Here is a 15,200-nt window from a genome sequence, read left to right as displayed (position 1 = left end):
GCCGCCTCCCCTGGCAGGGCCCAGCTCTGCTCTGGCCAGGGGGGCACCTGCGTTCCTGTAGGTGATAGGGAGGGCTGCTTGTTTCCTTTCAAGGCTTTTTAAAGTGAGGGTTAAACAAAAGCTAAACCTTCCTTAGGTGAACATTGGTGCTAGTGAACTAATCTGCATTTCTCTTTACCTATTCCTCCCAGCTCTTTTCACTCAGATTTCTCTGACATGGATAAAATATTTTTCAGGGATCCTTTGTTACATTCCAGTATCTGAAGTTAATGGGAAAGCCTTTTTCACACTGGTCAAGTAGATGACGGTCATTTAAATGCAGTAAAACCTTTCAGACTGTGCACACCTTGGCTTTGGAGCCAGAACCTTCGTCATGTGTGTCCTGGAGACTGGCACTCGTGTCTAATATACATGCACACACCAGCCAGACCTGCTTTTCCACACATTTCCTCTTTGTTTATTTTATGATCAAGTGTCTTATAATTCTTTATTCTGATGAGAGCAAAGCCTCAGCAAAGAAGAAAAAAGTAGTTTTTTCATGCTCACACTTCTTACCTGGAAAGTATGTAGTGATTTTGGTTTTCCCTGTGAAGAGAGTAAATCAAAACCAGGTTATTATTTTTAAAATAAATTACCCTAAAACTGTAACTGTCAGGTAAGAAACCTGCTTTTTCTTCCAAATCCATGGAAATTCACTGGTTCAAGCAAGGGGTGTGACAGAAACTCTCCTAAGAAAGTAACTTCTTCCCCCTGTCAGGAATATTCATCCTGTGCTTAAACAGACACTTGCAATTAATCCTTTCCTCAGTCATTTTAGCTGCCCTGTTGATTTTACGCAACCACTGGTAAATATGAGGTTACTAATTTAAAGCTTTCAGACATAGAATTATATCATCCTTTTAAAAGGGAATGCTTTAAGACTCTTTGCTGTCTAATGTTAATTTTGAATGCTCAACAGATGAAGAGTCCAAATATATTTTGAGTTAATATGAGCATCCATAAGCATATATGTGGATTAGTATGAGCATCCATAATAATTATACATCAGTACAATTTAGTCCTTCTTTGTTACTTTTTTTTTTTAATTCAGTAAATATATTTGCTTCCTCTGTTGTGTATTTGTAGATGTGTGGAAGAAATTGGTGCCCTTACAGCAGATACGCAGCAGACTTCAGCATTACCATAACTCATTAAAATAAGATAAAAGTAGAACTGCAAAACAATTTCTGCCTTTTGCTGAAAAGATTGGGAAAAAGGGGAATTCTGCTCCTCCAATATGAGTTTTTCAGAGGTGTGGAAAGAACAGAGTGGACGTTCCTGACCCGTTTGTGCTGGCTCTGCTGAGGCAAATAAGCAGAGTATAAGGAATTCACATGACTCTGTGTCATATTTTGGGGAGAGTAAGTAATGTTAGCTTTTTGAATGATGAAAGTTCTTCAGCTTTAGCAAAATGTGTGTAAAGCCACTCTGGTTTATTTTGATGATCTGCAATTTTCCAGCCTGTTTTTCCATCCTGTGGTTGGGACCTGTAAATAAAGTGCAGTTTACTCAACCCTGGGTAAGGTCTGTGTTCCTTACCTGTTTATTTTGGAAGGGAAGAAGGCCAGGTGCAGGCAGTGGATTCACAGGGTCTCAGTCAAGGCTGTTGGAGTGTTTAATGCTCTGTACTCTCCAGGGTGAACCCATCACTTTCTGCGAGGAAGCGTTCGTGTCCCACCGTTCGTCTGTGATGAGGCAGTTCCTGCAGAATGCCATCCAGCTGCAGCTCTTCAAGCAGGTACTGCCTCCAGTGATCCATGGGGAAGATTCTGTAACAGTTCAGGGGGGGACTGAGGGGCTGTTTCTGTGGCCCTTGATCCTGTAGTGCAGCCCCTCAGTTCCTGCTTGCTGGCTTCTCTCAGACTGGGGTGCTGAGGCTTTCTGTATATTGAGAGGTGGCTGGGTTTTCCCACTAATGGTCTCTGAACTCAAGGATTTTTCTTACCTGAGCATGCCTAGACCCAAGATATCTCCTGTACACTTTGTCCAGGAGCCATATTACTGTTGAACATGGAACTGCTGCTTTAGGGCAGCTGAAAACATGCATGTGTAGCCAAACATGAGTGCTGGTTTTTAGCAAAGCCACACACCTTAGGGCAGTGGGCAACACTGTGTCAGTTTGGATGGTATTTTCATTCTATTTTGAGTCCCTACCCAATGCAAACATTGAGGTTATTCCAGCTAATGAAAGATAAAGTCTTTTGGAAAGGATAAAGATGGATGGTTGATGTGTTTCTGTCTTCTAATGCTGATGCAGTTCATTGATGGGCGTCTGGATCTGCTGAACTCTGGGGAGGGCTTCAGTGACGTGTTTGAAGAGGAGATAAATATGGGAGAATATGCAGGTAAGAAATATTTTAAGGTAATTTCAGACACTTTTGTTGGTTTACCATTTGTGGGTTATCGTGATGTAATTGGTCATTGCTGCTAGGTAAATAACAGGCTTAGTGATCCTGGCAGCCTGAAATGTCTTAAATTTTTGTTCTGTCATCTGTCAGGAGCTTTGAATAATGTATTGTAGTCTAAGTAATGCTTGTTCAGTCTTAAAAAACCTCAGCGTTACCACTTTAATAAAGTACAACTAAAAGAGTTCTTGCACTGGAGGAAAAATCTTGGCTTTACCCAGAACCACCTCGGATTTCTTTTAGTGAACTTAAAAACACCTGTGTTCTCAAATGTCTGAGACAACACAGAGAAAACAGGAGAGTGTGAATCTCTCATCAATGTTATGTTTTCTCCTGAAGGAAAAGGCTGGCTGTCCTGTTCTGCCCATGCTCCACAGCCACTAAGTGCCAACACTTCACGTTTTTAACTTATTTTCTGTTCAGCAGAGGGTTACAATTTGTTTTTGTGTTTGGTTCTCCATAGGTAGTGACAAACTGTACCACCAGTGGCTGTCCACAGTGAGGGTAAGCACGTGAGCTCCTGCCAGACACCCTGAACTGGGGTTGGCCTGTTGAAGGTTTTCATGTAGTGACAGAGACAGTAAATCTTAAAGCTGTTTACATCTGATTGCATATAATCAAATTTCATCTCTGGAAATGTTATTTTGCACTGAAAGTAGGAAATACAACATTAGCCAGGGTTTAATTGCTTGGATTTTGCCCTTGTGTGTTTCTCTGTGAGGAGCTGTACAGCAGTAGTCGGTGGGGTGTGACGGGGCTGTACAGCACCAGCCAGGTGAACAGATCATTGCAGTGCATGCATCACTGGCTCATCACTTGGATTGTGATGAGCTGCTCTAGAATTAATGTTTGTGACTGGAGTTAGATTTCATTTTCCCTCACTTTATCCCTTTATCAACTACTTGTGTCTGAAAAAGGCACCATGTGTGATAAACAGGACTGTGGGATGAGGGAAGGGAAAAGAGCAAAGTAAAACCAGGTCTCCCCTCCTCAAATTGAACGTACAGACTGTCCTGTGCTGCTCAGGATACTTGTGTCTTAAACTTGGTCAGGATTTTAGTGGAGTGTACAGAACAGCATGAGGTGAGTGGAGGCCCAGGGCACAGCTGTGAGATGTGTAAGACAAGGGAGGCACCTGCATTGTCCCTTGGACAAGTGCTGAATGCAGAGCTGGGCAAAACCAGAGCGACATTCAGAGTCGTTTTCCTTGGGTCTTTTTCTTTAAATCTGACCTTTTCATACTCAGCCCTGCTAATAAGGATAGTTAATGCTCTGTTATTTTAAGTTAAGAATGGTGGATTTTAGATGGCTGTTTGCTTTAAAGAGCTTTGATAACATTTCTTCCCTTGTTACTATAATTACAGAAAGGAAGTGGAGCCATTTTAAACACAGTAAAGACCAAGGCTAACCCCGCCATGAAGACTGTCTATAAGTTTGTAAGTATTGAGGACTGGCTTACTACTGAGCTAAGAGTCTAATTACAATTCTGTTTAGACCTTTCAAATGAGACTCAAGACTTAAATCCATTTTTATTGGACTCAGAAAATTACTCAAAATATACATTCATTCAAATTTCAAATTTAAATGAAAAAGTCATTTTGAAATTTAAACTCAATTGAAATGCAAAGTACAATGGGAACTTGTGATTTCTTTTGAAAGTACAGATGATAAATTCCATTTATTACACAGAACTCTTTCTGGGAAATAGTGCCTGTGTTCTCTGCTAGGCAGCTCTACCATCTCATCATTGCTCTGTTGGAAATCATTGTTACCTCAGCTTGCCCTGCTTGCAGCTTCATCGAAAGAAGGGAATCCTCTCATTTTCCAAATTGTTTCCATCTTTTCTAAATGTCAATTAATTTTCCCTAGAGATTTCTTATACCTGCTTATTTAGAGCCCAACTTACTGAGTTATTCTTTAAATGGAAGTGTTTTCAGAGCTGTTAACAAACAGCTGGTGTGTTGCTGTGCTATCGTGCGTGGCTGCCAGCTCCGCTCTGCCAGATCAAACAGCACAGAAACAAGTCAGGATTTCTTATATGCTCAGTTCTGGGAAATAATGTTACAAAAAGCATTGAGATAACCGTTCAAACTTTGGGGTTTTTTCCTCCCTTCCTCCAGCCTGAGAGAAAGGAGTAGGATGAGATTGGCTCTACTAAATGGGACTGGCACCCAGAGCAGTGTGAGGAGAATTTGCAGGCTCACTGCCAGTGTGGAAGAATAGAAGTTTATAGCAAAGATAAATACTTGCAGGGGAACACTGAGCGTGTGGAATGCAAAACGATGAAAGATGTCTGTGGCTTCAAAACAGGGAAAGCAAAATTTTTACAACAAAGATGGGGTGGTGTTTTTTGTTTATTTGGGATCTTTTTAGCTTTCTGTTTGTTTTAATGTGTTTTCAGTGTCCTGTTGCATTTTGTTATTGCCATTTTTATTAACTGAAAACAAACTTAGTCACTGCTGGAAATAGAAGGGAATTTTAACTTAAATTATTTTTCATGCAGGCAAAAGATCATGCAAAAATGGGAATAAAAGAAGTGAAAAACCGCTTGAAGCAAAAGGTACTTGAAGTTCTTATTCAAAATGTATAAGCACCACGTCTGAAATCCTTAGCCACTGAAAGCATGATGTGATCAATAGGAAGCTGTTTGATACAGTGCTGTTAGCACACTTCAAAATGCATTACCAGCTGTCCTGGATTTTTCACACTTATAAATATTCACAGACAAAAAAAAATTGTCTTCAAATACATGAAAGCTCTGACTTAAACCCACAAAAGCCAGAAAATTGAGTGTTCTGCTTGGAGTGGTCCTGCTCCTGTCCTTCGTGCTGGGGCACTGTGTGAGGGGACTGCATGTGGATCGGGGGCACTTCCCTACAGTTCTGGCAATGAACTTTTTGCAAATGGCAATTTGTTGTTATTTTTGCAGTTATCAGTCAGGAAAAACAGCCGTTGGGAAGGGGATTTCTGCATTTCCTGAATGTCTGCTGCAAAGTTCAGTCAGGAAGGATTTTAGTAGAGTTGATGTCAATTGCCAGTTGGAAATATTGGAGGAAAAACAACTCCAACTGTTTGTTGTTTCCCAAATGTGTGTGTGTGTGTTTGTAAACAGCACAATTCCAGCTGCTCCGCTGTGTTGGAGGGATGTGTTATCCAGTCCAGTCCCAGCTGCTCCTTTCCAACAGAGCTCCTGTCACCCTGGCACACACCTGATGAGAGCCTGGGTAACTGCCCTGGCTTAGGGCAGAGACTGCCTTTGTTCTGTGCCTCAGAGCTCTCAGAGACAGGAGGAAGCCAGGCAGCTGACCTGCTGAGAGAACTGAGCTTATTCAGAAATTTGTATTCAATTTGTTGCATAGGAGTTTGGGTGGGTTTTGTTTAATCTGTGCTCTCTCTGTAAATTTCTTCTCTAAATTTCTAGACCATCCTCTTAAGTTAGGGCTCCAAGTGCTCGTGGGCAGACAGAAGTGCTCTCAGCCTGTCCCCAGGCTGTGAAGGGAGGGTTTGCCTGTGTGCATTCCAGCTGCTGGCCCCTCTCTGAGCCCTCCTGACACTGCTGCAGAATCTCGGGGAGGATAAAGTGCCTTCAGATGCTTTTATGTTATTGTATTACTCTACATTATATATGACCACTGTAGGTATAATTTGAAAACAGTAGAAACATGAAGCAGTTTTCTTGTACCTGGATTTCTTTATGTCATTGCCCGTGTTTCACCTCCGGACATGACGTTCTGCCTTTCTGCGTGTGTTCCTAAAGCTGTTGGAGCTGTGTAATGTGAGCAGGTTTTTTCCTGCATTTTAAATGATAATAGAGTTGTGTGCTGTTGTGTGACATTTGTGTACCAGGCTGAGAAAAGCCTCATTCAGTCATTGCTTTGTTTTATTATTATTGTTGTCTTCCTAGTCTGTCAAGCAGCAAGCAGCCCTTTAAAAAATACACATAACATTTACAACTAAATGGCCCAATTTTGGTTCACCTTCTTTATGTGGTGTATCTGTAAGTGAGATGCTTAAACATGATTGTTCAACATAGGCTTTCACAGGAACTTAAAAGATAGCTGTGAGTAGTTGACACACACTGCTCAACCTCTCCTTCCTTTTTTATTCTGTCCTTTTCTATGTCCCGTCCTCTTCTCCATGTGAAAGCAGGCAGGAAGGTAACTAAAATTAGGGATTCCTCTGTTAAAAGTGGTAAAAATAGCAAACATTGCTTTGGTTACCCTCATTTTTAATCTAAATGAAGGGCTGCTTCATTATGGGTCTGTTATGCACAGGCCTATTAATGCATCCTCCCCAGTTTTTATGTGAGAGCGTTGCATTTATCCTGTTTCCTCACTAGCGTGTGTGAGTATTAACTGTCTGACATTCTGGTATCATTAAATACTTACTTTTTGCCGAATTTGAGATGCTAGTCTTTCATCTTCTAAGAGTAACCTAAGGTTATTTTTAAACAGAACTTACTATCCACTGCATTTTGACATACTATTTTCCATTATTAATATAGAAAGTATGCAGGCCCCTGGTAAGGAAAAGTCAAATATAAACATCCCTTTTCCAGTTTTTGCTGCCAAATCTGAGCAGCTACTGTACAAGATATAATTTAAAAATGCAATAAAGCTGGAGGTTCTGCTTCTTCCAACTCTGCATAGCAATGGTGACCTCTTAAATATAATCAAGAGCCCATTTTGCCCTTGGTCTGCTCCAGTCTTGGGTTTGAATTGCAAATGAGAAATGCAGGATTGACCTGTTGAGAGGTCACTGTGGTGTGTGTAAGGTCCTTCTTTAATATGATAGTGGAGATTGAATGGTGCTCCATTTCCATCCCTTGTTCATTTGTGGTGCAGTATTTCAAAGCAACAGAAATAGTTTTCAGAGGCTTCTTATGAGTGAGAGCAAATAATTGTTAATAGATACAGCCTAGTAGCTTTATTTTATATCTGATATAGTTCTTTTTTTTCTTTCTTTTTTCTCTTTTTTCTTTTTCATTTCCCTTTTTTTTTCTTTTTTGCAAAGGCTGCCTTTTTCCATCTCACCGACCGTGGTGGTCAAGTCCCTCCGTTAGTGGCTCATTTGAAGCTTAACTGCATAGAATTAGGAAGAGGGAGGAATATGAATGGTACCGTCCTCATCTTTCAGTCTGGAGAATGGAACTTACTGAAAGCTCTGGCTAAGACAATTTATATAAATGGTTGGGCACTCGCCATTAATATATTCAACATTATTTTAGTTACTGGAGTCCTGTGTGGCTCTAGTTAATGCCTGGTATTCTAGAAACAACTCATTTAGAGCTCTATAACACAACCTGCACAACATTCAAGACACTCAGAATGTGTTTTGCTCCTCTCTAGCCAGTGTTTGCAGTCCATTACAAAATAAGATAGTTTTTCACTGTTTTTTTAACTCCAATGTGTTTTCATTGAAGATAGAAAACAAACTTTTGTGAAGCAGATTTTGCTTTGATGAGTGAAGCTGTATTGATGATTTGTTTGCCTTTTGGGGATGTTGAAAAAATAGACAGGAATGAAATGAAATAATTTAATTCTTATCTTTTATTAAGCAGTTTTAAAAAAATATATCTTGTGGTTTCATTGGAAGTCCGTGCACCAAAGACAGTGGAAGTAGGCTTTAGGAACATGTTATCTTTTATATGCAATTATATCATCAGAGAAGTAGGGGCAATCTATAGCAATAAAAGCTCAAGGATTTGCAGTGATCGTTACACAACTGAGGGGATTTTTCTTAATGACTTAATCTCTCTCCATCTTTCATCTCCTCCCATTCCCCTCACGTCCAAACGTTTGTGTCCTTCCTGTGGCTCTTTGGGGACCTGCCGGGGAAGGTGCCTTGCCCTCCATTGGCTCCCAGCTGTTGCAGCCTGGCTGGAGGCTCTGCAGGGCGGGAGCAGCCCCTGCTCAGCACGGCTGGGTGGCCCTGGCAGCGCTGCAGCTCGGGCAGCTCCAGGCACCTGCAGTGCGGCTCCAGCCCACAGGAGTGTGGAACAGGGTTTGTGTTGGGCTTCCCTGCAAGGAACGGGGCAGCCACAGGTTGTGAGTCCCAGGCTGAGGAGATCCCTTGGGGGCACGGTGCTGGCTGGAGCTGAGTAGGAGTTTGGAGACACTCGGGTTTCTTGACCATGTCTTGCTTTGGGGCTCTTTGTTAGTAATTCGGAGGACTTTGTTGTACCTTTTCAAGACAAGGTGGCATTGTGCAGCTGAAGGGCGGGGGGGAAAAAAGTTTTTCTCTCTAGTTTGACCTTAACAAGTTGTTAATTCCCCATGATCCCTATGCCCATATCGGGGAACCACTGCTCTACCAGCTGGATCTAAAGAGGGGTCTCAGCTTCTCTGTGGAGCAGACAAAGCCCCTTAGAAAGTCCATCCAGCTTTTTGTTTCATTTGACCTAAACACATTAGGTCAGTGTGTGTCCAAAGGAACCATTTCTAATTGGCCATCAGCTTACACGGCTCATTATTGTACCTGAGCGAGCCGGGGGCTCGCGGGCCGTGTCAGAGGTCGGGCAATCAAAGCCCTGCCGGTGGCAGCAGCCACCCTCAGGTCAGCCTTGCAGAGCTCCAGCCTCTGCAGCCTTCTCTCCATATTTACCCAGCATTATTTCCTTGGCATTGTTGCAGAGATGTAAGCTTTGGGGCCCACTGTGTTACAGACTGTTTCTCAACTCACTTTCAAACTCTTTGCTTCTTCTCTGATTCCTGGTGTCTGCGGGCCTTTGTCTTTTTCAAAACCTGTGTTACACGCCTTGTACTTGCCAAGTCCTCTAACCTGGGCTGGCTGGTCACTTCACTTCTGGAGATGAGAACCAAAGTCAAAGCAAACAAAAAGTGTTCTGCCAGGCAGCCCTTGGTGTTGTACCCTCTCCTGGAGGCATATTCAGTGCACACAGACTCCAAGATGAAATGCAGAGCTAACTAAGTTCTGAGTTCCATCTCTCCTTGCCACTTCCACCAGTAATTGTTCTGCTATGGGTAATTCTGTGCAGTAAGTTAATGGAATTACTGTGTTCATTTAGGTTTACAATAAGCAGAATGCCCTGTCCCTGCACTTCTGTTGAGTTCATTTCTAAAATAGAAAATCTGAGCTATGGTTTTTTTTCTCCACATGCACTTCCTGGCTTTTGCGTGTTCAAGTCAGACATTTTGTTGAATGTCCTGTTTGCAGCACTGGTACTGGGAGGAGAGAGGGGTTATGTACAAGCTCTGATGGATGAAATGTTTTATTCTAATGATATTTTCTTTTCTGTACTTTGGTGTTTTTTCCCCTAACATCCGAACTGTTAGTCAGCATTATCCTCTAGTGTCTCCTTTGTGCACCTTGCCCTCGCTGAGGAGCGTTCCTGGCCGTGCTTTTCACCTTTTCCTGCCCCACAGGACATTGCTGAGAACGGCTCGGCTGTGCCGGAGGAGCCCCTGCCGAGGGCGGCACCGTCGCCCCTGCCTGAGAAGAAGGACCCGAAATTAAGAGAGGACAGGAGACCAATCACAGTGCATTTTGGGCAGGTAGGTCTTAGTGTAAGTTGTTCTCAGTCATGGGCCTCAGCAAGAATAGTTCAGAAAAGTCATGATAGCAAATATGCCAAATGCTTCATTATCTTCAATCACTGAACTGTGCTGTTTTAGTTTTATTTCTGTTCTATCTGTTTAAAGGGGATTCTAAAACCTGATTTTTCTGGGGTTTGCAGATTCCTTTTGTTCAAACTATGATTTTGAGGAAAATAAAGGATGAGTGAATGGGGGAAGCATAAATATTGTAGCAATTTTAGAAACTATTTTGCAGCTGTTTTAGCATGCAAGGTGCTTCAGCTCTCAGGACTGAGGGTGTAGAATTTAAAGCATCCGCTGCTATCTAGCCAGATCATTAGTGTCAATATGGGATGTCCAGCTATTAAAGCATTTGAACATTCTCTGAAAATTAAATGCGATGAACTAAGATGGAAAAATCAATTAATAGCTTGTTAGCGTGCTCTGTATTCAGTATTGGCAGCTGAGCTGTTCACGTTAGTTACTGGTGTAATGTTTCTTTTGATATGTCTGCGAAACAGAGAGTTTGGGGGTGGGGTTTGAAGAGCTGGCTCTTTAGAAAATGTTGTAGTTGCTGTGATTTTCATGGGAAAACATCCAGTGTTTATTATCTGTTTGCCAGTGTTCCCCTATTAAGTATAGGCTGACTGGAAAAATGACATGATTTGTGTTCACTGTTCTCCTTTCTTTTGTTGTATCTATTCTTCACACTGTTCTGACCAGAAAACAGGAGGAAATATCTGATTTCTTCTAAGGAAGCAAAGTGTAAATTTAAAGCAATTGTAAAACATTATAAAATGTGAAGCAAACCAGTTTTAGAGAAGTATCTATGAATAGGAACCAGTTGGTGTGGCTGCACTGACTGTTCAGGTATGAGATGGGGCTACCCGAGGTCTGCTCACTGCTCAGAGCAGTGTTGTCTGCATCATTGCAGAATTAGATTGATTTTTTTCAGTACTTTAACCAGTGTGCTAAAAGTAAGTTCTTGGAGACTTTTAAAAAATCTTTCTCTTCCAATTAAGTATTTTCAGTAGAGACTTATTTTTCTGTTACTTTCAGTGCCACTGCAGTTGAGAGGAGTTGGGGCTACTGGAGGAATGCAGCCATCTAGCTCCAGCAGGGACATGGTACATTTCATTTGAAGCACTCAGAAATCAGATGATATTACAATTTTTTTTCAGTGTTTCCTTTCGATTTTTGTGAACGAGGGAGGGTTCAAACATGATGGGAGATTAATGAAATATATATTTGACTGGGAAGTGCAAATTTAAATTCATGAGGTTTTTTAACAGTCACTTTCAAATTTTTTAATGATCACTTTTCTGTGTTGAAAGAAACATGCATCAGCTTCCCTGACCCCTGGCTGTGGGGAGAGGCTTGCTGGCTAAATGCGTATTGCTGTCAGCACATTACAAATGCTGGTTTCCAAAAGCCCATCTGACTTAGCAGTTGTGGGGCTGTGTGACTCAGCCTCGGTCCTGGCACGGGTCTGCTCCTTCTGATAGCCCAGTGCCAAAACAAACATGAAATCGTATGTTCATTCAAAAGGAGAAGATGTTCAGGTTTATGAAATATAGATTAAGGCTTTGGGGAGGAAAAAAGCAGCAACATTTACTGTATAAATGGGAGATGGCTTCTAACTCGTGATTAAAGGCAGAGATTTTAATGTCACTTTTAACTCTGTCTAGAATACAGAAGGTGGGAACAATTAAAAAGGCACAAGAACTCTGAAATAAGGGCTGTTTGTGCATTCACAGCTCTTCTAAACTGAAGAGGATGAAAGAGGCTTTTTTCTCATTGTCGGGGCTCTCTCGGAGTGCAGCACTGTGGGCTGGCAGCGCGGTTTAAAATGCATGCATGCGCCGGGGTCAGGGCCCGGCTCGGGGCGGGCGGCGCAGGGAGCCCGGCCCGGCGCTGCAGAGCGCTCCGCCGCCGCGCGGGCCTTTAATTGAGACGTGCTGTCAAAGTGACAAACACATTTGCATACAGTCTATTTATTTTCCTCGGAAAGGTCTGCAGTCTGCTGTTGGTTGAACATTCTTAATCAGCTCGCTGTAAGTGAGCCGGCAGCGAGCTGTCCTGCGCTGGTGCTTCTCTTCATTACATGACAGATTAGCTAAAGGGGGATGGGCTAGCGAGCCAGCAACAACCTTTAATTTTAACTCATTATCTCTCACCCTAGAGTGAGGGAGTTGCTGGCTTTTCCAAACACGGTTGTGTATCTGCAGTTGTTCGGCTCCAAAAAATATCAGTAAAATATCTTGAAATGCCTGTAAAAGCACAGCCCCTCAGCTGATGGCTCACCAAAATTTGGCAGTAATTGGCTGACGGGGGGAGATTCTGTATGTCCTGGCTCATCTTGGTGAGTGGTGATCAGGCATCATTGGAGAGCCTTGTTTATTATGGAATTGTTTGAGTGATGCTTTCTGCAATGCTGAGACATTGTGGGAATGCTCCCATTGATGGTGAAAAGAAGGATTTTTAGCCAGATAGCCTGGGGCAGTGTAGTAAAGATCTAAACTGGAATGTTCTTAGTAAGGCACCATCGTGGGCGGGTGGGAGCACTGCTTTTCCTGGGTGGCACTTTACATGCTTTACCCAGGGTGTACCTTTCTTATTGATCCCTGCATCAACCAAATACAGGAACTATCACCAAGGGCTCTGGGACAACACAACTGCACTCAACAAGCAGCAGGAGCAGCACAGGCAGCTTATGGTTTAATGGGTGGGGAGAAGAGGGAGCAATTTTCAAGCCAAGGCCAAGATTGAAATGGGAGGTTTGTAGTACTGAGTAGTGCTCTAAGTTTGGGGGAAGAGTAAGGTTAATTGTTGTGGAAGATCCAGTGCTACAGAGAGCATCTCTTGTGGTACTTGATGGACTTGATGATCTTTCCAGTCTTTGTCAACCTTAATGGTTCTATGAATGTCCTATTCCTTGCTTTCTGCTGGTTTGTTGTGTGAAAACCTGACCAAAATGTCCTTTAAGCATCGAACACCTGCTGCATATTCAGTTGCCAGAGCTGTCCTTGGAATCGTTCCCAGTGTGCCAGGCAGGGCAGCGCTGGGAGCCCAGTAAGCCCTGAGTGGGGCAGAGTGGGACACCAAGGCAGGGGATCTGTGACTCGGGCTTTGGGCTCTTGTTGCCATGGCCACGCTTGCACCTTTTAGGCAGAACACGTGTCTGTGTTGTCTTTGACCCGTTTGGAGAACAGACCCTACACAGTGTCATGGGGACTGTTTGAACAGGTTCCTTGTCCAAGCCAGCAGTTGCTGGGGCTGCTTTGCAGGACCCACAGAGTTCATACAGGATTGAACTGTGCCCAGTCTTCCCACCAGTCTGGGAGAGGGGGTGTGAACACACAGGATGAGCCCAAGGGCTTCAAAATCAAGCCTACACTTAGGAACATTCCTCCTTAGGAGCTTTCCCACAGTCAGTAGCACCCCTGATTTAGTACAATTAAACCAGCGAATGATAAGCTGCCAGAAACATCACTTGTTGTGATGTTTGGGAAAGGGAATAATTTCATTAGAAGCAAGTGATCCTGGCAGTTCTGTACAGCTCTCTAATTGTGTCTATTATAATTAGAATGTCATTTGTCAGCTTAGCTGGGTTTATGTTTTCTGTGGCTTGTTTTTATTTACCAGCAAATGGGATACTTAATTCCATTTATGCACCAAAAGGTGTAAAGCTTAAAAAAATACAAAAGACTCTTCCACATATATCTTTAGTAGAGAGATTCAATCATGTTCCATGCTTGATGCAAACTACAGAGAATCAATGCTCTGGGGACTAATGTAAATGAGACAAATGGAAAATGCATTAATGTACTGAAGCAGCTTGTCTGACTGTGGAAAGACTTCTCTGGGTTCTCTCCCTGGCTCGTTCTGACTGCTGTTAAACTCTTGTAGGCCACAGCATGGAAATTGCTGTCTTATTTGCTGTTTTGAAGCCTTTTGCTGTAAATGAACGTGTTCATTTTTCCTAGTCACAGTGTGCACTTGGACACACAGAACAAACAACTCTGCTTTGCAGGGCAGTGCTCTTCTTCCAGGAGATTAAACGGCATTAAGAGGTCAGGGGAAGATGGGGAGAACACCAGCCAGCTACATTCCAGGAATGCAGAACTGGATCACTGAGGCCAGAGGCAGCAGAGGAGGGATTATCTCCAGGGTAAAAGGGATGAAGCAGGGAAGGGAGGAAGGCTCCTTTGCCAGACCCTGTGACTCCCTTCACACCCAGGTGCATCGGAACAATAGCAGATTCCCCCGGATCACAGCAGGCATTGTGTGGCACTGAGGTAGAAACCAAAGGGGAAAGGGGAAAACAAGTTCATTTGCTAATATTCGTGTAACTGTATGCTCTGGTTGCAGAGCCAGCCCTCCTCTGGCCACTCTGAGCTGCTTGGACAATAGCAGCACCTTCATTAAGAAAACGAACCTCCCTTCCACTCTTCCCCACAGATGAGCAATGTGAGTTCTCACTTCCTTTCCCTGGAGCCACATGGGGTTTCCTCCCTCTCTCCAATTGATTCTTTATGGATTTAGCAAAAGTACTAGTTGTTTAAAATGATTTTATCTTCAGAAGGCATATCTCTACCCTCATTTGTTCTCACTCCTTTCTTTGCCTGTTCCTTTCAGGAAGGAATTGAGTGTTGCTCAGTACAAGTCTCACAGGAAAGACAAATGTCTTGGCCCAGAAGCACTTGCCCATCTAATGTCTGCTTGAGAGCACTCAAATGTCCCATCAGGTTCTCAGGGGACAGCGTTCTTAGTCAGAGTAGTAAAACCAACGTCAGTGGACAAGACAGTGCTGCATTGGGTTGAAGCTGTGCTGTGGTGTGCAGGGTTAGCAGAGATGGCAATCCATGTGGTGGGAGTTAGGGAGTGCCTGCCCTGGCCGTGTGTGCCCACGTGGGACAGGTGTGAGCAGCGCCCGCAGAGCGTGCCCGGGGTCTGTGCCCCTCCTGCACCTGCTGCCCAGGGCTCCCCAGGGAGCGGGCACAGCTGGCTTCCCTCCAGCCCCTGCAGCAGGGGGCCTGGTGCTGTGCCATGCAGGAATTCGTGCTTTGCAGTGAGCCTGTGGCCCCAGACTGCATCCAGCACATGTATGTGTTCAGCCATGAAAAAGCACGTTGCAGAGTGTGGCTTTCAGTGTTTTCCAGCTGTCTGGGTATTTGAACACTCCTTACACAGGGATGCTGGCAATGACTGTGCTGCCCTG

General features: G+C 43.4%; 1 protein-coding gene across 7 annotated transcripts in view; it reads left to right on the top strand.

Annotated features, from left to right (window-relative positions):
- DENND1A (DENN domain containing 1A) overlaps positions 1-15,200 on the top strand; it is a 153,168-nt gene that overhangs the window by 115,912 nt on the left and 22,056 nt on the right. For all 7 annotated transcript variants that reach the window (XM_074556169.1, XM_074556166.1, XM_074556168.1 and 4 more), the window contains exons 14-19: positions 1,676-1,777; positions 2,297-2,384; positions 2,908-2,948; positions 3,809-3,880; positions 4,948-5,004; positions 9,830-9,958. In XM_074556169.1, coding sequence (XP_074412270.1) covers positions 1,676-1,777; positions 2,297-2,384; positions 2,908-2,948; positions 3,809-3,880; positions 4,948-5,004; positions 9,830-9,958 — 489 coding nt within the window. The remainder of the gene's footprint in view (positions 1-1,675; positions 1,778-2,296; positions 2,385-2,907; positions 2,949-3,808; positions 3,881-4,947; positions 5,005-9,829; positions 9,959-15,200) is intronic.

The sequence above is a fragment of the Zonotrichia albicollis genome, chromosome 21, assembly GCF_047830755.1.
Source record: "Zonotrichia albicollis isolate bZonAlb1 chromosome 21, bZonAlb1.hap1, whole genome shotgun sequence".
Classification (NCBI taxonomy): domain Eukaryota; kingdom Metazoa; phylum Chordata; class Aves; order Passeriformes; family Passerellidae; genus Zonotrichia; species Zonotrichia albicollis.
Note: the sequence above shows the minus strand (reverse complement) of the source record. Positions and strands in the feature narration are given on the sequence as shown.